This window comes from Cervus elaphus, chromosome 9, assembly GCF_910594005.1.
Source record: "Cervus elaphus chromosome 9, mCerEla1.1, whole genome shotgun sequence".
Lineage (NCBI taxonomy): Eukaryota > Metazoa > Chordata > Mammalia > Artiodactyla > Cervidae > Cervus > Cervus elaphus.
Window position 1 is genome coordinate 81084859 of NC_057823.1, and position 23689 is coordinate 81108547.

Below are 23689 nucleotides of genomic sequence, written 5' to 3' on the forward strand. Positions count from 1 at the left end.
TGAGTTGACAGTCTCACCATTTCTTTCCAAGTGGCCCATCACTTAAGGTGTAGCCATTGATAAAATGCTGCAATCCTGGCCTCCCATGTCTCCTGATGTTTTTTAAAATTTTTTATTGTAGTTGAATTACAATATAGGGTTAATTATTGCTGTTCAGCAAGGTGATTCAGTTTTATACACACACACACACATATATATACACACACACACACATATATATACACACACACATATATACACACACACACATATATATACACACACACATATATATACACACACACACATATATACACACACATATATACGCACATATATATATACACACACATATATGCACACACACACATATATATACAGACACACATATATACACACACACACATATATACACACACACACACACATATATATATATATACACACATACATTCTTTTCATATTCTTTTCTGTTATGTAATTTATCACCTGATATTGAATATAGTTTCCTGAGGTTATGATGTTTTATCCCCTGCCCTTTCTGTTACTGCTTACAGTCTCTGCCCAGGCTCAGTGGGCCTAAGTCCCCTTTCAATCAAGCATATGATCAATTCAGCTACCACCATTGAGACTTCTCCCAAAGCAGCTGGTTGGCTGAATGAAGTGTTTTTTGACCGAGATGGTCAGTTATTTCAGTCAGAGTAGAAAATTCAGTTGCTCACTGTAGATCCATTATATTAGCCAGGTAATCAAAGCAACAGTAGCAAATTCTCCATCTCACTGGTTTAAATACAAAAAAAAAAAAGGTTTTTTTTTGCTAATGAAAAGTTCACTTGATAGCAGATGTGGGGTGGAAGGTTTCCTGCTCTGCTCACAGACTCACGCTGATGGAGTCAACAGGTGAGGTGGCTCACAGAATAGCCCTGGGCTCAACATCCAGGTGGCAGAGGGGGAGAGAGTGGATGTGAAATGCTGCAGGAGGTTTTATGGGCCGTGACTAGAAGTGATGTAATCCTTCCTACATGTATTTCATTGGCTAGAACTTGGGTACGTGGCTGTAGCTCACTGCAGAGGAGGCTGGGGAGTGTAGTCTGTGTGTTTGTTCTGGAGGAAGGGAAACTTATGGAGCCCGTCTTTGCTCCATCTGTTTAATGACTTTCCTAGTGTGGTGCCTGGTCTTTGGGGCAGAGAAGGGCTGCAGGTACGGATGAAGTCTCCCTTGTGCTTTTCTAAGGGGCTGCTGTCACAGTGCTGAGCATTAGAGTGGGAAATGCCTACATTCTGAGTTCCTAACTTATCTGATAATTGCCATTTCTCTGTTCCCACAGGGAAATAAATGCTCGACTTGATGCTGTATCTGAAGTTCTCCATTCAGAATCCAGTGTGTTTGGTCAGATAGAAAATCATCTACGTAAATTGCCTGACATAGAGAGAGGACTCTGTAGCATTTATCACAAAAAAGTAAGTGTGATAGAAATCACGTGTTTTAAAATTGTTAATTTTCTTCAGCTTGAGGATAGAGTGAAGTTGCTCAGTTGCGTCTGACTTTTTGTGATCCCATGGACTGTAGCCTACCAGGCTCCTCCATCCATGGAATTTTCCAGGCACGAGTACTAGAGTGGGTTGCCATTTCCTTCTCCAGGGGATCTTCTTGATCCAGGGATCAAACCCAGGTCTCCATCATTGCAGGCAGACGCTTTACCCTTGAGCCACTAGGGGATACCAGATATTAATAGGAAACATCACGGAGCTTTGTTGTTATTTTATATTGTAAAATCTTACAGATAACATAAGAGAATCCTTAGAGATTTTAATTGCACACACTGAGGTTATTCCAATTTTGGCATTGTTTGCCCACTTCTGATAACTGCAGCAACACATAGAGGCTGTTCTGTTATAATACAGGATATTCTCCTATTTCATCCTCAAAATGGGGACCATCATCAAAGTAGGAAGTTTACTTAGACTAGCTACTTTAAGAAGAGATTCCTTATTTCTTTTGACCTCACAACAACTTCTTATTTGACTTAACCAAAGGAAAAATCTGCTTGTAAAATATTTGTGGTATTATTAATATGCAGACAAGTGTGGATATTGAAGTTAAGTAAAACACATTATTTTGATTTTCATCACCTAAGCTTTCCAGTTTAAATCATAACAGAAACAAGTGAGATTTGTTAGAGAAATAATTTATCTTCAAAATATGCCTAAAATTAAAAGTTATTAGTTGGTGATATTTGTAATTGTTAATAAACTTTTTATAGTGTCTTACCTACTATAGAAGTCATTCATATACATTAGACTCTTTGTTGTAAAAAAAAAAAAGAAAGAAAAAACTTTGTGAGGTTAAGAAGGTTTATTACTTTCTTACTGGTGGGAAATTATGTATATTGCTGTCTTTATATAATGCTATGACAGCTTGCATTACCTTGGCTAAAATGATACTGAGAGGAGGGTTAATAATTTGCTCAGAAGTGACAGAATTCATATTTAAACCAGGGTCCTTGACTGGGTTTTAGTGGCTTACATTTTTGGACACTACCATTTTTGATGTAGCAGCAGTTTTGAATACTATTAAATCTTTCTCCTTGGCTGTCCCTATATAAGCAACTTTTATTTTTTGCCCAAATGTAAATCCTTGCCAATTTAATAATTTTCTTTAGAACAGTTTTTATGTGCCCAAAATTTTAGTTCAGTTCAGTCGCTCAGTTGTATCTTACTCTTTGAGACCCCATGGACTGCAGCATGCCAGGCTTCCCTGTCCATCACCAGCTCTCAGAGCTTACTCAAACTCATGTCTGTAGAGTTGGTGATGCCATCCAACTATCTCATCCTCTGTCGTCCCCTTCTCCTTCTGCCTTCAATCTTTCCCAGCATCAGGATCTTTTCAAATGAGTCAGTTCTTCGTATCAGGTGGCCAGAGTATTGGAGTTTCAGCATCAATCCTTCCAATGAATATTCAGGACTGATTTCCTTTAGGATGGACTGGTTGGATCTCCTCACAGTCCAAGGGACTCTCAAGAGTCTTCTCCAACACCACAGTTCAGAAGTATCAGTTCTTCAGTGCTCAGCTTTCTTTATACTCCAACTCTCACATCCATACATGACTACTGGAAAAGCCTTAGTTGTGACCAATTTTCTATTAGTCTTTACCTTTTTAAGGCTTTTTCGTTTACATTGTTTTACCGGAATAATAACTGCTGCTTCTGAAAATACTTGCAGTGCCCAAGAGGACTTATGTAACTGTTCCATATGCTTCAGCTAAATTTGAAAAGAAAGAAAAAGTCAAAATTGGGAAATTCTGATCCCTAGGGAAAAAATGTATGTCTTGGTTATGGGGTTGGCATCTATTGTTTCATTGCTTGATGCACTGTGTTCGAGTTTTCTTTTTCCCAAGACTTTTAAAAAATCATTTATTTATTTTTATTTTGGAATGTGCTGGGTCTTCACTGCAGCATGGGCTTTTCTCTAGTTGCCACAAGTAGGGGCTGCTGTCTAGCTGCAGTGCTCAGGCTTCTCACTGCAGTGGCCTCTCTTGTTGCAGAGCAGGGTGCGTGGGCTTCAGTAGTTGTGGCTCCTGGGCTCTAGAGCACAGACTCTGTAATTGTGGTGCATGGGCTTAGCTACCATGCAGCATGTGGGATCTTTTTGGATTAGGGGTCGAACCTGTGTCTCTTGCATTGACAGGAGAACCCCTCACCACTGAGCCACCAGGGAAGCCCAAGATTATTTTTTTTTGATGTGTACTACGTTTAAAGTCTTTATTACATTTGTTACAATACTGTTTTTATTTTATCTTTTGGTTTTGTGGCCATGAGACATGTGAGATCTTAGCTGCCCAACCAGAGATCCAGCTCATATCCCCTGCTTTGGAAGGTGAAGTCTTAACCACTGGACTGCCAGGGAAGTTGCTGAGTTTCTGTTTTGCTGGCAAAAGTAGCGGATGTTCCGGTAGTAGGAAGTATTATGGTTGACATTTTTGAGGTTACAGAATGGATGACATACCATCTGTTATTTTGTTTTGACCTTGACCCAGTGGCTGATAATCCATGCTTGTTACCCTTCATCAAGCAGCAGATCTCTAAACACATTGCCTTCACTACTAAAAAGGATTCACTGGCAGATGTTAGAGATTTGTTTTTCTCAAAAGAAGATAGGAGCAAAGCTGAAAAATTATCAATGGCTGATCAAAAGAGCTGAATCATAGTATCCATGGCATCAAGATGGCATCATCATTTATTACTGTGGTGATTTCTATTATGCCTTCCTGCTTCTCTTTAAACTGTACTTTGATATTTGCATTTCACAAAGTTTGTGTGCTTATAAAAGTTTAAAACTCTGGTAAATGTCAGAATCTAATTTTTTAACTGCGGTATAATTGATATCCAACGTTATTTTAGTTTCAAGTATATAACATAAGGATTCAATATATATGATCACCACAATAAGTCTCTAGTTAGCATCCTTTGCTATGTAAAGTTGCAAAGCTTTTTTGTGGTCTCTTGATGAGAGATAGCTCTTAAGATCGCCTCTTCAGCAACTTTCAAATATACACAATTCAGTATTAGTAACTGTGGTTGCCATGCCATTACATCACCAGGACTTATTTAGTTTACAACTGGAAGTTTACCTTTTGACCATCTTCACCCATTTTGCCTACATAACCATGCTCCACAGACCCTAATATGTGCTCTGTATCTATTAATTCAGGTTTTTTGTTTGGTTTTTTAGATTCCACATACAAGTGAGATCATACAGAATAGAATCTAGTTTCTTTTAAAAGTAACCAATATGCAGAACAGGAATGACTTTTTAGACTTTCAGCTTATACTGATGAAACTTGTGACTCACTCAGAAGTTGTTCCTTTATTGCTGTTTTAGTGTTTGTACAAGAATGTGTCTAAAGATTGATTTGAAAAGCGAAGATCAGAAATGATTTGGTATAGACCGACTTTAGGAAGTCTGAATGCTTTAAGCCACATTTTTATAGATTAGTTAGCTGGCTCTTGGAACATACCATCAAACACATGTCTATTCTTTATCATTAGATTACTCTAAATAAGTTTCTGCTGTATGCACCAAATGGTGAGTGATATCCTGGGTACAGATTGTGCCAATTTTGTGAAATTCAGAAAATGTTAAGGAACACTGTTTGGATATTGTGGAAGTGGTAGGCTTAGGCCATCTGGCTGTGTGGAAAGTGCCATGGAATAGGCACAAATAGGTATTTTTATGATGATAATAATAGAGGATACCAAGTGGGCCGACTCTGAAATAAAATAAACATTTCTTTTGATAGTAAGACTTCAGACTTAAATCTTAGAGTGCTAGTGATAGGAGTTCACATTAACTGCTCAATAAGTATAATAACTTTTGTAAGAAAATGATACATAGTCGCTAAGGGTGTAGCACTTAGTAAATGTTGAAAGGAGATTTCCAGACTTTTGTAGGTTTTATAGTTAATTTCTTAGCTAGACTGCTAGAAGCCCAACTCCATGTTTTCGGTGTGGAGCTTAGGTTGGGGTTCTTCCAGTCCTGTGATGATCTGCCTCTGCACTTGCGCATGTGTTCTCAAGCTCTTCCACAGAGAAGCCTGCTGCCAGAAATGGGGTTGAACATGACTGACTTCAAGAGCAAACTGTTTTACCCTTATTCTCAGCTTTCTTGTGACTCCATTGAGTCATTTTGCTTAAGAAATTTGAGAGCAGCCTGGCCTGGGCACTTAGGACTTGGTTGCAAGCACTTCTGGCTTTCACCTTATTTCTGTTGCTCACTTAAATTTGATATCATATCTAAGCATGAACAACCAATTCCTTTTTTTTTTTTGCTTATCAAATTGCAATAATTATGAGATTATTATTCAAAAATTCTATTGAAAATGTTTATTTTTTGCCCTTTACTTTTATTAGAATATACCATTAAGTGACTCAAGGTCAATTCTAAGCTATAAATTATTTCTAGGCTCCATATTTATACAAACAGTGCAGTTTCTTATATGTGTCTTTCCCAGTGAGCCACGGCCTTTCTGGAGATGAGGTGCTTTATGATACATTCTGAACTCACCGTTTGTTCAGTTGAACCTAGCTTCTTTTTTTTTTTTTTTCATTTATAGTTTTCTTCATTTCTTATATAAGTAATTATCTTTCTAAATATGTTCTAAGCATTCATCCATTTTATATATATATATATACACACATATATATACTATTTATGATGTGTACTTACCATTAACTTAAACTTGCATTGTCTTTTCATCTCAAGGTATTCATTTTCATCAAATATTCTGTTCATTTCATGTTCTTGAGCCTTCCTACCTGATCCAACCTGGACTTCTTGCCTGCTATACCTGTTGAATAGCTATCTTTTTAGATTCCCTTTATTTCCCTTGAATTGGATCTTCTGTTTTCTGTACTTCATGACTTCCCCTTGGTTTATTCCTTCATTTTGGTGGGGTACATTCTCTGGAAGCATCCTGAGAAAGGGTATTAGGAGTGAGTTTTGAAACACTGATGTCTGGAAATGTCTTTGTTTTGCTGTCACATTTGATTGGTAGTTTGAGTATAAAATTCTAGGTTGTAAATTATTTTCTTTTAGAATTTTGTGTTGTCTTTTTCAACAGCTTCTACTATTATTTTTAATCAGTCTGAAGTCATACTGGTTCCCAATTCTTTTTGTGACATTTTTTTGTTGCTGTGGTTCTTTTTTCTCTCCTTCTATAAATGGAAGATTGTGTCTTTTGTCTCCAATGTTTTAAAATTTCATGTTGATCAGCTGTGATTTGATTCTGTTTTAATTCATTGTATTGGACCTTTTCAATCTGGCAACCAAGTTCTGGGAAATTTTTCTGAATTATTATTTAAAGTTTGGATCTGTAATTCTAAATTCAAAATTATTATTTTTTATTGAAGTATAGTTGATTTACAATGTTATGTTAATTTCTGCTGTACAGAAAGGTGATTCAGTTGTATATATACTCACATTCTCTTTTTATATCTTCTTTTCCTTTATGGTTGATCACGGGATATTGACTATAATCCCTGTGCAATACAGTAGGACCTTGTTTTTTATCCATTCTACATATAATAGTTTCCATCTGCTAATCCCAAACTCCAGTCCATCCCTTTTCCAGGCCCCCTCCTCCTTAGCAACCACAAATCTGTTCTCTACGTCAATGAGTCTGTTTTTATTTCATAGAAAAGTTCATTTGTGTCATATTTTAGATTCCACATAAAAGTGATATCGTATGGTATTTGTCTTTCTGTTTCTGACTTACTTCACTTAGTATGATAGTCTCTAGATCCATCTATGTTGCTGCAAAGTGGCATTATTTCATTTTTTTTTAATGTTAAGTACTATTTCATTGTATATATATGATATACCTCTGAATTTTTTTTTGAAAATTTATCTCCTTTTATAGCTTTATTATTTGAGTTCTTATCTTCTGGACTGATTATTGATCTTTCTTCTATGTTACCCATCTCTTTACCCTTTTGCTTTACCTTCTTGGAAATTTTATTACCTTGATTTTCTGCCTCTTTTGTTAAATTTTTCATTTCTACTATCATAGTTTAATTTATACAATTTTGGGGTTGTTTTCTTGTTCTCTGGATGTTTCTTTTAAAATAATAACATACCATTCTTAATTCATGATTCCCTGTTTATTTCAATATTCTCTGTTTAACTGAGGATGTTGTTAACATTTTCTTCTACCTGTATAGGTTCCATTCCTTCTGGTATTTGTTGGTTGATTAATTAGTTGTTTATTTTAGTGTTTGCATTTCATGTTAGAATTTTTAGTCTGTCTGATCATTTTTAAAGAATAGGAAATAAAACACTGGTAGTAAGCTCTGTGTAGTTGGATGTGGCTTGCAGCTTATGAGGTGAGCTGTTGTGTGAACTTGACGGTCCATTTATGGGGAGAATTCCTGCTATATGCTGTCTTCATAATTTTTTCTTGGGCTTGTGAGGCTCCTTAGGGACTCTTTCAGCTTTCTGACTGGCTAACAATGTTCTGTGAGCTCAGTGGGGACAACTGGGAATCTCAACGTTCAGTTTGGAATCATTCTTTTAATCCTTTGCTTTTGGTGGTACTCTCATCCTCCACTGTGCCTGAAGCTGATTCAGATACCTATGTTTTACCTTCTCCAGAGACTAAGACTACAGTTGACCCTTGAACAACATGGTTTTGAATTGTGCAAATCCTCTTACAGTAGATTTGTTTCAGTAAATATGTACTACAGTACTATGTGACCCATGCTTGGTTGAATCCATGGATACGGAAACACAGGTATGGAGGGCTGACTGTAGGGTTCTATTCAGAGTTTTGACTGTGTGGAGGGTCAGCACTCCTAACGTCCACATTGTTCAAGGGTCCACTACACTCTTTGTAGAGTAGGAGAATGGTGGCCCTTTAGTGACATGAAGAGGAATAGGGGATTGAAGGATTTAATTGCTGCATGTCACTTTCAGCCAATTGTTTTCTCCATTCCCAAATCCCCAGCTTCCACTTTTCAAAGATAATTTGTGCCCCCAATTCCTGAGTCTTAGGATTCTGGGTGTAACTCAAGTTGAGTCCTAGTTTTCCTCGTGGCCAGCTTAAGACTCAAATACCTAGAGTCTTCAAAGTCAAATTACTGTTAGTCTGTTTACTTTGTAGCTTCTAAGAGATTATTGCTGTTGCTTTTTCTCCTAATTATTCTTGAAGTTTCATGTCTTTTAAAACAATCTTGGACTATAGCTTCAGGACAGAGTGAAATTAGATGCACTTGTTTAGCCCACTTTTTGTATCCAAACCTCCAAAAGTATAAATTATTCACATTCATGTTACAAAATTACAACAGTATACAGGAGTATAAAATAAAGAGTAAAAAGTCTTCCTTTACCACCCTTTGGCATATCCACTATCCAGAGGTAACTAGAGAAAGTTAAATTATACTTGAACTTCTGTAGAATAGTATATATAATTTAAAGAATCACAAATGAAATTTTATTGTGTAAAATACATATATGGTATATAGTGTAAAAATATACTATGTACATTTAGTATGTTGAAATTATGGAGTTTGATATTAATCTGTACATTAGTATTTACAGATGTGTTAGTATTTTAACTGTCTTATAGTTGTACACTGAATGAATTTTTCCTAATATCTCAATTTCTGGGTATTTGTTTTTTATTCATCTTTTTAATATTATTACCAAAACTACTACTCTAAATATTCAGATACAAACTTTTTTTTAACTACTTGTGAAAAATATTTTAAAATTCTTTAAAATGGAATTGTGTAGTCAAAGGGTATTATACTTTGTATTGTAAATATATGCCAAATTGCTCTTCAGGAAGGTTATACCTCTACTAATAGTATATAAAAGTGTCATTTTTCGTACTCAGTGTGACTTGGCTCTTATCATACTTTTAAATCTTTGACATTCTGACAAGTGAAAAATGCTATCTTGTCATTTTAACCTGCTTGTCCTAATTATACATGAGGTTAATTATGTGCTTATTGGACATTTTTTTCCTGTGAGTTTATTCAGTTCATTTAGCCACTGTTCTTTGAATTATTCATCTTTTCCATGTCAATTTGTAAAATCTCATTATACTTGAAAGAATTTTGACCTTTATCTCTTAAATATTTTGTAGATTTTCCCCAGAATTATTCTTTTTATTTGTGACATTGTTTACTGTATTTTTGTTATGTGATCATCATATTTTAAAATGAAAAAATACTGAACAAGTATTGGTTTTCCTATGCTTGCCTCAAATTTTCTTTATAGCTTTACCTTATAAAGTACTTAAACTATTGATTTAACATTTAGGACATATCAACAATACTTTATTTCAATGAACTCATTTATACAATAAATTAAAATGTTCTTTTATTCCAACTGTAAAAAGACCACTAACAGAATCTCATTTTCATGTATCTTATGCTATTTAGGTAAAAAATATTTCTCTTTTCAGTGTTCTACGCAAGAGTTCTTCCTGATTGTCAAAACCCTGTATCATTTGAAGTCAGAATTTCAAGCACTAATACCTGCTGTGAATTCCCATGTTGAGTCAGAGTTGCTCCAGACATTTATTTTAGAAATTCCTGAACTCCTCAGTCCAGTGGAGCATTACTTAAAGATACTCAATGAACAAGCTGCCAAGTAAGTAGCAGACCCTTAGTTCTTCCTTTCTAGTAGTGAAAGTACAAATTTATGATTTGATATGTGGGTACTTAAGCTTCCCTTAGAATTAATAGTAGAAGTTGCATATAAAACTAAAAATGTGATTGAATACTAAAGGCTCTGTATTACAGCTGGAAATAACCCTTAGCTTTTAGGCAGTTCCATCATACAGAACAAATATGGTATTTCTTCAGGTATCAGATGATGAAGTCCAGGCTGAGCAAGTAGTAGTGGTTTCTTAATCCAGAAGTAGATGGCAGATGGCATCTTGTGCTTATTTGCTAGATAGCCAGAGATGGTCTGCTTTATATGTAGAAACTGCAGAAGTAAAGTTATCCTTTAAGGGGTAGTCATTTTACATTTTATCCCATAAAGAACTTTCTGTATAGGAAAAAAGATTTGACAGTAGTTTCATTTATTTTCTGAATATACAACAAATGTTGAATTTCATCTCTTGGTTTTATCATGACAATCATGAACTTCTAAAATGAAAGTGATGTTAGTGTAATTTCATCTGTCTTCAAAGAAATTAAGAAACTTACTCATAAATATTTAGTGGAAGAGCTGGGATTAGAATCATGTTCTCCTGACGTCCCACCCTTTGGTCTTTCAGTATGTTTTTAAAAAAATATTTATTTATTTGGCCGTGTTGGGTCTTAGTTGTGGCATGCAGGCTCTTTTAGTTGAAGCTTGTGGGATCTAGTTCCCTGATCGGGGATCGAGCACTGGACCCCCTGCATTGGGAGCATGGAGTCTTAGCCAGAAGACCACCAGGGAAGTCCCTTTCATTATGTTTTGAAAAATAATTGATAATTAGTATAAATAATATGCTTAAGTATGTATATTTGCATTTTTTCATTTTTTTAGGATTGGAGATAAAACTGAATTATTCAAAGATCTTTCTGACTTCCCTTTAATAAAAAAGAGGAAGGATGAAATTCAAGATGTTACCCACAAGATCCAAACACATTTGCAAGAAATACGAAAAATACTAAAAAATCCTTCTGCACAATATGTGACTGTATCAGGACAGGAGGTAATATTGAAATACTTTTCTTTTACATTAATTTTCCTCAGTTGGAAAAGCTATTTTAAAGTGTGAATAAATATTTAATGATAGAATGAAAGTTTTTTCTTTTCAGATTTTCTGTTTTATCTTTGGAAATATATTGTAATACCTTGTTTGATAAGAACTTTCTTTTAATGGCAGTATTTTGTTTGCTTATTTATTTTAGTTTCTTGATAAAATCATGGATCTTAGTGTTACATGTGTTTTAGTATTATCTATTGAAATTATATTATAGAAAACCTTGACTATGGTAAATAATAACTTTAAATAATTCATTTACTCTAGAAGAGAGAAGTTAGTCTTTGACTCCCAGTCTGCAGATGATAATTGATACAGAGTGAACCACCTACACTAATTGGATCACATAGTAATTAAATGCCAAGGCTTCTATTTGAAGGAGTATCAGTTCAGTTCAGTTCAGGAGTATAGCTGCTAAAAAAACAGAAAGACAAAAACAAAACTATAGCAAACACCGTAAGATCATGGTGCTACGTAGAATGTGTGTTTTTGGTATGTGTATTTCTGTTTAAAGGTTGATATTAGTATCTCAGTCTTGATGTATTGCTACTTCTACATCTTATGTTTAATAAAATATAAAGATTCCAACTGAAGTAATTTGAAAAACTCTACTTGTTTAAATAGCAAATTAGGAAATTTGTGAATAATTTCTATAGGATGAGCACTTTATTCAGAATTTTAAAAAATAGATATTTTTCTAATGGGGAAAAACTTAATTTCAGATCAGTTTTTAAAATATTTGCATTGCTTTATTTAGCCAAAAGAGTGTTAATTTGTATGATTATTTGAAAGAAGAAACTCTATAATCTTTACTTTTATTAAAATGTTTATTAATTTAATAGACTATTGATTAAGTCAACCTGTCTTCTAGATTAAAATTAAGATGTTATACACATTTCATAATGCATTCTAAATAGAACTCTATATGACAAAAAAATGATTTCATAATATGTATACTTATTCTCACTCCTCCTCTGAACAGGCAAATACCAAATACTTAATTTTATCTCTTGGTTTCACTATATAATTATGACCTTGCAAAGTGACAAGTGACCTCAACCCAGCTGTTCAGGTCTATTTGTTGGAAATGAGATAATCAAAGTTGCATAATATATTAATGAAAATGTGTAGTAGAAAAGTGGTTACCTGGTATCATAGTGGTGAAAGCTGCCAGTTCTACCACTTACATGCTCTGTGACCATGGAAGAGTCACCTCTGAAGTGAGACTACTGCAAAGACCAAATGAATTAAAAAGCATGAAAGTGCTTTCTAATCATAAAGCACTTTGCATGTATTATTCATTTAATAATAGTACTTATAGTTACCATTTGTTGTGCACATGTTAAAGTTCAGGATGGTGCTAAGTGCTTTGCTTATGTTACTGAATCCTTGTAACAACACAGAAGGGTTTTTTTTTTCCCCCAGTTTTTTAGGAAAGAAAATTGAGACTTGGCATAGTATAGTGAGATAAGCTGCCCAAGTTGGAACTTATTTCCAGCCCAGGTCTGCCTGATTCTGATCTTTATACCATGTTGTCATTTCACTCAACTCACGAACAGTGTTAACACAAAAGATTATCAACATCAAAGATTTTATTTGATAAAATCCAGACATTTTAGAGCTTGCACTATTCAGATTAAAATGAAACGTAAGGTTTTGGAAGACAGCCCTAGACTCACTTGGGGTTTTAAAGTTAAAATGGGGAAAACTGATCAGAAATTCATAAGGGATAGTAGATTAGCATTGATAGAATAGTGCTGACATTTAAGAGAAAGCACAGAATGGAGACCAAGTAATTGGATTACAAAGGATTATCAAGGAAGGTAAATTATCTAATTATTCTTAACTTTTACTAAATTAAGGTGGTGAGTTTGAGGCAAGAAAGTTTTTAGTTTTTAACAAAAGGATAGATTCTTCGTTGTTTTTTTTAAATCTCTAAAATCTTAATAGTACTTCATTTGAATCGAATGTGTGCTCAGTTGTGTCTGACTCTTTGCGACCCCATGGACTATAACCTGTCAGGCTTCTCTATCCATGGAATTTTCAGGCAAGAATACTGGAGTGGGTTACCATTTCCTTCTCCATAGTACTTCATTATAGAATCACTTTTATAACATCTTTTGGGAATTATTGATGCTGTTCATTGAAACATCAAGTAAATTCTAAATACCCAGCATTGTTATAATCAAATTCTGTTTAAATATTTGTACTGAAGGTGTCAGCAAAATTTAGAGAGATTTAAAGGAGTAAAACAGACTCCATCAAATATGACTACCTCTGAGAAGTAAAGGAGCTAGGAGGCAAAACTCTTGTATTATATATATATGCTTCTTATTTTATACCCTTCTGTTCTAGCTGAAAGCATATTTCCATACATATAACTTTTGTCATGTATGTTAAAAAACCTGTTATGACAGCCCTGTGTGGTATGTGAGTTTGTTAGTAAAAATAAACTGTCAAACCAGTGTTACTTTTTGCACTATTCATTTTTTTCACTTTGTTCCCAGTTTTTATGCACTCATGAGAATACTAAGCCTTATTGACTCTGGGGAATTATGGTGTCTGACTCTGACAGTATTCCTGAAGAAGGGAATGGCAACCCATTTCAATATTCTGGCCTGGAGAATCCCATGGGCAGAGGGGCCTGGCAGGCTACGGTCCATGGGGTGGCAAAGAGTCTGATGCAACTGAGTGACTGTCATACCTTCATCTGACAGTACTGGTTTAGAAAATAGTGAACAAAAAAAATCCTGGAAAGAAAATAATGAAAGCAGAAACTTACATAGCTTTACATAGTTCATTGTTTCTGTGATAATGTCTCTCATGTTTTCTGTGTGGAGATAATTATATCTCAACATTGAATCAAATATGGAATAGGCATGGGGTGATACTTAGATTTGGGAAAGTTTTGATTAGTAGTTTTCTTACGGGAAAAGGAAATAAATGTTATTGGAACATCTTTAGAAAAATAAATTTGTGAATTAATAAATTTTCACAGCATGCAGCATATCCAGATATCTGCTTAGCATGATTGAGACATGAAAAGCAACCTGTTACATCTTACATCTAAATAAAAATTATTTGTGAATTCTTAAGAAGCAATGAGAAAGAGGGGAGAACAGGAATGGGTGAAGTGTGGCCTTGGAGAGAACAGAGAGCAGTTTCTGGAATGAGTGAAGAATTTCAGCAAACTTAACAATGATTCCATCCCAGTGATTCTACGGGCTGTAGTTTAAGTAACAATATCTGACATTTAACCAAGACAGAACTGGATCCCAGCAGAAGAATATGAGAGATTGTTAGAGTGAATCTGGACAAATTTTTCACATGAACACCTAAGAAACAAAGTCACAAACCGTACAGCAAGGAAAGTTTCTATGAGAACTCTCTAAAATTTCTGAAATACATGTTAACTTCCAATTTTTGTTAGTTTCCTTTAGCAGTAAAGTCTCTAAAACAGAAAGCTTGTCTCCTCATCCTCAGAGTGTTCATTGAAAAGAAATAGAAAATTTCCTATCCCATAACTAGTGTAGAACAGAGAAAAACCGCTGGTTGGTGACAATGCTGAGGAGAAACCCAAGATGACACACAGGACCAGCACCTGAGAAGGTGACCCCCGGAGTTTAACAAACAGGAGGTCCGCGTGGCTTTCCTGATTCTCACTCTGTTTTCCATCCAGTATTGACTCTGTAAATGGCTTGCTTGAGGAGCTGTGGTCCTTAGAGTAGACCCTGGATACTTACAGATTGAACAGTTAGGGTCTAAATCAGCGGTTCCCATCCTTTTTGGCACCAGAGACCAGTTTTGTTGAAGACAGTTTTTCCACAAACCAGGGTAGTGGGTGGTGGGTGATGGTTTCAGGATGATTCAAGTGCATTACATTTGTTGTGCACTTTATTTCTGTTACTAATACATCAGCCCTACCTCAGATCATCAGGCATTAGGTCCTAAAGCTTGAGGACCCCTGGTCTAAACTGTTCCCAGGGTGCTCCAAAGGAGTGTGACCAGTGGCAGTTAGTATGTGTGTAGGGCATGGATTTGAATTCAGAGCTGCTATGCTGCATCGTTATGGTGCATAACTTAAGTACACTATTCTAGCTGGCTGCCCAGAGACTTCAGTGAGGCAGTTTTAGCTTCTTTTCAAAATTTCCACTATCATTTAGGCAGTAATTTCTGTGGAGCTCTGTGTTATATGTATTATTCCCAAATGTTAGTGGTCTACTGGGGTCCTGAATTTTGCTGTTTGCCTTTGGCTTACCTCCTCCCGCAATTATTTTATAAAAACACCAATATGTTTTCTCATAGAAGATTTCAAAATATTTAAGCAGAATATTTTTTAGCATACTCTTAGATTTTATATTTCTCATTAGTGTATTTATTTTGTTATTTTTTTTCCCCTCGGTTACTTTTATTTAGCCAAAGGAGAGACTTTTTAAAACTCTTTTCTTTAACTGGATATGTCAAATTTGAAATTGTAATAATTTCCTGTATACAAGAGGACATCGTTAGTTGCAAAATCATTGCTAAGGATAAAAATTCTTACAATTAACCATTGATACCAGTTATAATGAATATAAAAGCTAAAGTATTTCTATTAACAGAAAAGTAAACTCAAAAGCCAGGCTGATACTATTAATAATATGCATGTTATAAATACCAAAATGTTGTAAAACGTATGTGACAAAGTTCCTGTAGTCATCTCAAAATTAATGGCAACTACAGAATTTCTGGGTCCCATCCCACACAAAATAGGTATATTTTTATTTAAATGAAACATTAAATTTCACTGTAATAATACAGAAATGTGAGCAGGAAGAGGAGATGATATATGATTCATGTGAAAAATGGAAGGTGTGATAGAAGTAGTGATTTCATTTACTTCCTGGCTGATTTCAGAAAAGCTTGTAGAGTACAGTTGGATCTGTAATAGTTCATATAAATGAAAACTTAAAGAAAATACTCATGTGAGGAAATCTCTTCCTTCCTTAATTGCTGAGGGGTTAAGTGTTTTGTGTGATGATATGTTTATAGGACTTAGGTTTCTTGGATAAAAGCTATTATAATAAATCTTCTTCTGTTTAGAATAAGGGATTGGCCATATCTCAAACTGATATAATGTCTAATAATAAAATATTAAAAAATTAAAAAAATTTTTTATGTATTTAGAGGTTCAGTCTTATTACTGAGTCATAGAATTCTTAAGATAAATGCTACTAATAAATGAATGGAAAAGGTCATTAAGGAAAAAAATCACCATTTGTAATATGAACATAACAGTGTTACAGGTATTAAATCATCAGGTTATATTTTTTATTACAACCTTTTTGCTCAGTACAAATTGTACTTTTTCCTAAGTATTGAAACCCTAATTATTAATATTTGGTTGTACAGACATATATGAACTCTCTCAATAACAGTGCTAGGTTTATTTTGAATGTTTAGAATAATACTTGATAGACTATCACAGCACAATTTTGTGGAAGATTTAAAAAGATAATGGCTAATCATTTAAATATCATTTAAATATTTAAATATAAATATTTATATTTATTTTAGTTTATGATTGAAGTAAAGAATTCTGCTGTATCTTGTATACCAGCTGATTGGATTAAGGTTGGAAGGTAAGTTTAAAAATACATGTTTTTTATTATTCATGTGGATTATAATAATAAATTACCTTCATGCTTCTGGACTGTTAAAACCACATCCTTGACATTAAAAGCAATTCTTGCCCTTCAGTTTCCTTCTGGAACTTTTAATTAGAGAAATAATTATCTTAAACTCTTTTATTAAACATTTTGTCCAAAAGGTATCTTATTTGTATGTATTTGTTTTCTTGTTTTGTGAATTACTGTTTTATCCTTATACCTCAGAGTACACTTTAAACACATGGAAAGAGAAAGTTGCAGAACCTTCAATTATAAGATTAATTTGGTTGCTTGAACTTCTTGATGAATGCTGTACCTGACATTTCTTTTAAGAAGCTGACATTTCATTTTCTGCCTCACTGAGCTCTGCCTTTCTTTATTTTTAATGCTTTCCATGGCACATAGTTATACTAGTTCTTTACATGTTCTTTTTTAAAGTTGTGTCTTGAATTCATGAAAATAATTAATCAGAAACAAAATTAGAGAACCACAATGAGACTCTGCCTTTTCTTCTTGGTTAGGCATTAATCCTCAAGAGGTGACTCATTAAAGAGTGGTTTTAGAGAAATTCATTTCCTCTTGTGAGTGGTACTGTTTCTGAAATATTTATTACTACTGTTAGTATGTTTGCATCAACTTGAGATGAAAATGTTACATTTGCCTAAGATAGTAGAATAGGGACTAGTAGCTGATGATGGTATGAAGGAACTCTACGTTAAGAGTGGAAGGAAATTTTTACATGATTTTGACATGATGTGTAAATGATTATTAATTCATTATTTTAATTAAAAAAACCCTGTTATCCATGGCCACTATCAAAGGATCCTGAAAGCATAATCATGGGTTTATTTAGCTCTAATACCACCCTTTTTTTTTTTTTAAACCAGAAGCTGTAATTGAGTTTCAGATATTGTTGATTTTAGGGAATGTTTTCTTCTTCTGCAGGCGCTCTTTCCTTTATCTATTTTTGTTCTGTACTACAGCTAGTGAATGGTAATACACTTTATGAAGAGAAATACTAGAAATCATGTTAATCTATCTAGAACAACCACTGAAATGTCTCACTAAATGAGTTTTGTCAGAAGAGAAAGCTATGATTAATATGTTTGCATAAAAATCTAGATAACATACTTTCAAAGCAATAAGCAAGGCATAAATCAATTCCAGCATCTTTTGAACATTTCAGTGATGTAAATCGAATGAATAAATGTGGTTGGGAAGGTATTTTTTTATCTGTTTAGCCACCAGAGCCTTGACAGGAGTAAGCTAAAATATCATTAGTCAGATTTCGAATGCAAAAGGCTCATTTTCAGTAACTTGCCAAATTAAAGATAATTGTGACCATGTGTTAACAGGAGTGAGTGTGCCAACAGAGATCGGAGTACACTCTGTCATCACCTACCTGTCACTCAACCTTGACCTTTTTTTCTTAAAGTCTCCATCATGGTAATAGCATCGATAAGCAGTAATCACTACCACAGTGGAATGGCTCCTAACATTGAGTTCAGTTCAGTTGATTTGCTCAGTTGTGTCTGACTCTTTGCGACCCCATGAACTGCACCTCGCCAGGCTTCCCTGTCCATCACCACCTGCCAGAAGGAGCTCAAACTCATGTCCATCGAGTTGGTGATGTCATCCAACCATCTCATCCTCTGTCATCCCCTTCTCCTTCCTCTTTCAGTCTTTCACAGCATCAGGGTCTTTTCTAATGAGTCAGTTCTTTGCATCAGGTGTCCAAAGTATTGGAGCTTCAGCATCAGTCCATCCAATGAATATTCAGGGTTGATTTCCTATAGGAAATCATTGAGTGCTAGTGACATAATTACTCTGCTGAGCACTGTCTGATCCTCCCAACAGTGCCTATGGGCTTCCCTGGTGACGCAGATGGTACAGAATCTGCCTGCAGTGGAGGAGATCCTGGTTCAATCCCTGGGTCGGGAGGATCCTCTGGAGAAGGGAATGGCAACCCACTCTAGTACTCTTGCCTGAAGAATTCCGTGGACAGAGGAGCCTGGTGGGCTACAGTCCGTGGGAAGATTGGACATGACTGCACAAGTAACACGTTCACTTTTCATGAGGCAGATACTATTGTTATCCCCATTTCATAGGTGAGGAAAGTTTTTAGTTTAGACAAAATCAGTTTTATTGGTCCAGAGTCACATAGATAGCGAGTAACTGACAGAGTTGGAATCTTAGTGTGGATTCTCTGACTGGGGACCCATAGCATCCATCATTGTGTTCCGTAGCTTCTTGATGAGGAAGCAGAGATTGTTTGCAAGCTCAGAAGAGGAGTACATGATATTTCTTCCCATCCAGGGTCACTGTGAATCTGCAGTTGGATCATGAACCCTTCTTTGACTGCCTCCTGAATTAATGCATTGCTGTTCATTGTAATGCTTTTTTTTAAAATTGAAATACTTTAATCATACAGAAAAGTATAAAATATGAAAAATGATATGATCTTCGCCAATATATCCAACTCTCTGATTTGTTAGGACTTAACTTTGTTATATTTGCTTCTGATCTTTTTTTTTGTTAAACCAAACATTTTCATTTTGTATAATTTACAGAAAAAAACCTCTTTACTTATGAAGCAGAAATTCTAAACTTTGATTTTTACCATATGGATATAACTTGAATTTTAAAAGCTTCCTAAACAAAGTCCTCTGAACTTCAGATACTTTATTTACAATAAAGATCTTTGGAATCAATAAAGTTCAGGATCATAATTAAAGAATGTTCTCTATTTACAGCTATTTACTTTCAAGGTTCATCAGAGAATAATAAATAACTACTTTAATTTTCTGAAGTGATGGCATTACTGACTTCTTAGTAACCTTGGTTTCCTGTTTATGTTTTTTCTCCTCTTCTAGCACAAAAGCTGTGAGCCGCTTTCACTCTCCTTTTATTGTAGAAAATTACAGACATCTGAATCAGCTCCGGGAGCAGCTAGTCCTTGACTGCAGCGCTGAATGGCTTGCTTTTCTAGAGTGAGTTTACAATGAAAAATATAATCTGACTTTTTGCTATGAGAAATAGACTGGGAAATCTTTCCACCAAAAAGAAAAGTAGAGATTACTGCTTGTGACCTGCCATAAAATAGTTGAGTACATGTGTTCTCTGATTTTATTTTTAATCTATTGAAGTGTAAGCTCATCTTAGTCTCTGGTAAGAGACCAAATATACTTTTTGTTACTGTACTAACATTTTGTTGCTAAGGATGTTTAGTAATGTCACTTTGAAATTCTACCTTGGATTTTGTTTACTTTTCTTGTATAAAGGCTTAACATTTTCAGAGTTGGACAAGTATGGGTTAGTTGTTTTATTGCATTGGCCAAAAAGTTTGTTGTTACAGGAAACAAAGTCTGTACGATGTTACAGGAAAACTCGAACAATGTTTTTGGCCAGCCCACTATCTGCATTTAATTTTTTTCTTATATTTTTGCATCCTTTACCTACTTCCCCCTACTATGTATCTTGAAAAAATTCAAATCTATGGGAAAGTTGAAATGATGATCTCTGTACTCTTTACCTAGGTTTATTTAAAGTGTTGAGATTTTACTATATTTGTTTTATATCTCCCTCACATTTTTTTTTTCTGAAACATTTTAAAGTAAGTTTTAGACATTATAATACTTTGGCCCAAAATAATTAAGCATACACCTTCTAAAAATAAGGACATTTTGCTTATAATTTTGCTACCACTATTATACCTAAGAAAGTTTAATTGTTGTTGTTCAGTTGCCCAGTCATGTCTGATTCTTTGCAACGCATGGACTGCAGCTACTAAGTTAAATTTTAAATAGTCTCAATTCCTCTTCTCCCCATATTTTTATTATTTTTATTTTTTATTGAAGTTGATTGATTTACAATTGATTTACAGAGGTATGCCAAACTCTGATGTATATAGCACAGTAACCCAGTTACATACATATAGACATTCCTTTTTTATATTCTTTTCCATTGTGGTTTATCATAGGATATTGAATACATTTCCCTGTGCTATACACTAGGACCTTGTTGCTTACTCATCTATATATAATAGTTTGCATCTGCTAATCCTAAGCTCCCAGTCCTTCCCACCCTCAGCCCCCTCCTCCTTGACAACCACAAATCTTTTCTCCATGACTCTGATTTTCCCTCCTCCCATATTTAAAAAAAACTTTCACATGTTGCATTTGTTTATTAAGTTTCATTAGTGTATTTTAATCTAGAATAGCCCTCTACCTTTATATTATGAAATTTAGAGGGGAGGCATCCATGCCATTGTCTCAAAGAATGTCTCATTCTGGATTTATTAACAGTCACATGTTCATCTTAATAGTTTTAAGTTGGTGGTGTTCTGATAAATGGTGAATAGCCAGCTCTCTGGAGAGCAGTAGTGTGTGTTTGATTTCTGTGGTGTCACTACAGCCACCAGGACTGATTGCAAGCTCCTGCTGGCCTGGATTGGAAAGAGATGTGCACACAGTTGACTTTCATGAGTCCATAGGAGCCAGCTCCAGATCACCAGTCACCTAAACACTTTGTTTATTAGCTCATTTTGCTTCACAAGAGCCCTAAGAGTGAAATATTATTACCATCCCCAATTTACAAATGAATAAGGCAAGCGACAGAAATAAAGAATAAGTTGCCCACAATAAGACTGTAACCCAGATTCAACCCAGGGTGTCTGGTGGTAGGGCGTGTGCCCTATACTGTCAGGCTGTAGAGCCCACCTATGGTGAATCAATCCATGGGCATCACTGGGAAATCTTTCAGTCTTGCTCTTTAAAATTTTAAACAGTATATTCAGTGTAGTCTTCAGGGAACTTTTTTCCATTTAAAGTAACGACTCTGACAAGTGATAAAAGAGGAGCAAAAAAGATAATATGTGACAGTTTTTAAAAGGTAGTAGGTTGGTACCATCTCTTGTTGCCCAGAGGAGTTTTGAATTACAGGATCAGAAAGAGATTTCAGTACACTTACCCTGAATCTTTTGAAATTATCTTGACTCTGAGTCTTGAATCTGGGGATAGAAATTTGGTCTACTCACTTCCTTTTCCAACTTATTTTCAATTACCCTGGCTAAGGGTTTTCAGGGCTCTTGAGTTTTTATTTTCCTGACTTTCCCCTTAGTGATATCACTGAGAACATGAAAAGTGGACTAATGTTTTCCCTTTCAAGCTTCAGGGACTGTATTCTAGAGTCCTGGGATTCAATGAGGTTGTTTGTCTTCACTGTCTACATAGTGGGTGTGATTTTATAGGTCTGGGTTATGTTCCTTCATGATTCTAGAGTAGGGAAAGTTCAGATATCCCAGGGTAAAGATTTTGGCACTATCCTGATTCTTTATTCCTTTTTTCCCCTTTATCTATTATCAAATTCCTATTTGTCTTTTTTCTCTTTGAAACGTCTCTTTGATTTGCCCCTTCCTCTCCTGTCATCTCACACCCTTCCACTCTCACTGTGTTAGCCCTCTGCCTGGGCCCTCCTACCCCATTAACCCAGGAGAATCCTACCCTCATCATACCATGGCTTGGCTGGAGTTGGGAGTTGCTGAGAGTAAGCGAACATTAAATAAAACATCACAGAAGAATATGATATGATATATTGCTAAGTAAAAAAAGGATGAAAAGTGTTAAAAACCTGATGCCAGTTCTGTATGTGTAAATTCACATACATGCACAGCATACACATTTTTGTATTTTAAAATATTAAATACATATGCTGTAATTAATATGCTAATTGGCCATATATGTATATATAAATAGTTTCAAATATTAACTGATTAATTTGGAGGGTGAGATTACTGGAAGTTTAATGTACTTTGCAGATCCATGATATCAAAAGTTTCTGTAATATACATATATTACTTTCAAACAGAAAAATATAATTTTTTTAATCCAAAGAAAGAATATTGGCTGAAATTTAGCTACAACATTTTCAGCTAGAGCCCCCACGAGAACAGCATTGATTGTTAGACATACTGTTTATTGAGGTGCCAGATGGTGTGAATATAATGTCATTTCAAAAATGATTAACCTCATTGAACCTGACACCAGAGGATTGAATACCAGCTATACAAGTGTTTTTGTCTCTTACCGAGATAGTAACAGTTGTCCATTAGTCACATTACTTTTTATTGAAATATTGCAAGAAATCAAGGTTGTAAGAAAGTCTGTGAATGGAACCCCCTCTCAAAAAAGTGTCTCTTCTTTCATGTTCTAAAAGATAGGCTCTCGATATTGAATAATCTCAATTGAAAAATCTTTAATAATAAGATTATTGAATATTATTCAGTTGAATAATTGAATAAAATTACCTCTCATACAGTAGTTCAAGTATTTTATAAATACATTTGCAAATAGAAAATAAAATAGTCTCCTTTTTAATTAACTTCAAATATTATTGAATAACATCAGATGGTAAACTGTCATAATAACTTTAGAACCCAAGTGTCTTTAATCTCCTTCCCATGGACCCAGCAATACCTTTTGAGATTAAATCACAGTGATTAGTTGAAGTTGTTTGGTGGCTTAGTGATAAAGTTGTATGTTGTTATGACATAAACCCAAGTCTATCAGATTGTTACGTGAATGGTCCATTTTTCAACCTGTCATTTTTCTAAGATGATCTCTTTGGAATTTGGTCAAGAATAACAAATAGACAAAGACGAAGAAGTCAAGCAAGGCTTTATAAGAGTTGTGATGGTGATGTTTAAGGTTTATGATAGCTTAGAATTTTTTTTCACATGCCTTATTTATACAGTTGACATGAGAAGGAACATTGTTGTCCACAGCTAAATAATTTACCTTCTCTC

At 34.8% G+C, this 23689-nt stretch overlaps 1 protein-coding gene across 3 annotated transcripts in view; it reads left to right on the forward strand.

The window, feature by feature from the left end:
- Positions 1 to 23689, forward strand: part of MSH3 (mutS homolog 3) — a 175038-nt gene that overhangs the window by 79308 nt on the left and 72041 nt on the right. For all 3 annotated transcript variants that reach the window (XM_043913511.1, XM_043913512.1, XM_043913513.1), the window contains exons 13-17: positions 1308 to 1440; positions 9944 to 10131; positions 11020 to 11188; positions 16796 to 16860; positions 19761 to 19877. In XM_043913511.1, coding sequence (XP_043769446.1) covers positions 1308 to 1440; positions 9944 to 10131; positions 11020 to 11188; positions 16796 to 16860; positions 19761 to 19877 — 672 coding nt within the window. The remainder of the gene's footprint in view (positions 1 to 1307; positions 1441 to 9943; positions 10132 to 11019; positions 11189 to 16795; positions 16861 to 19760; positions 19878 to 23689) is intronic.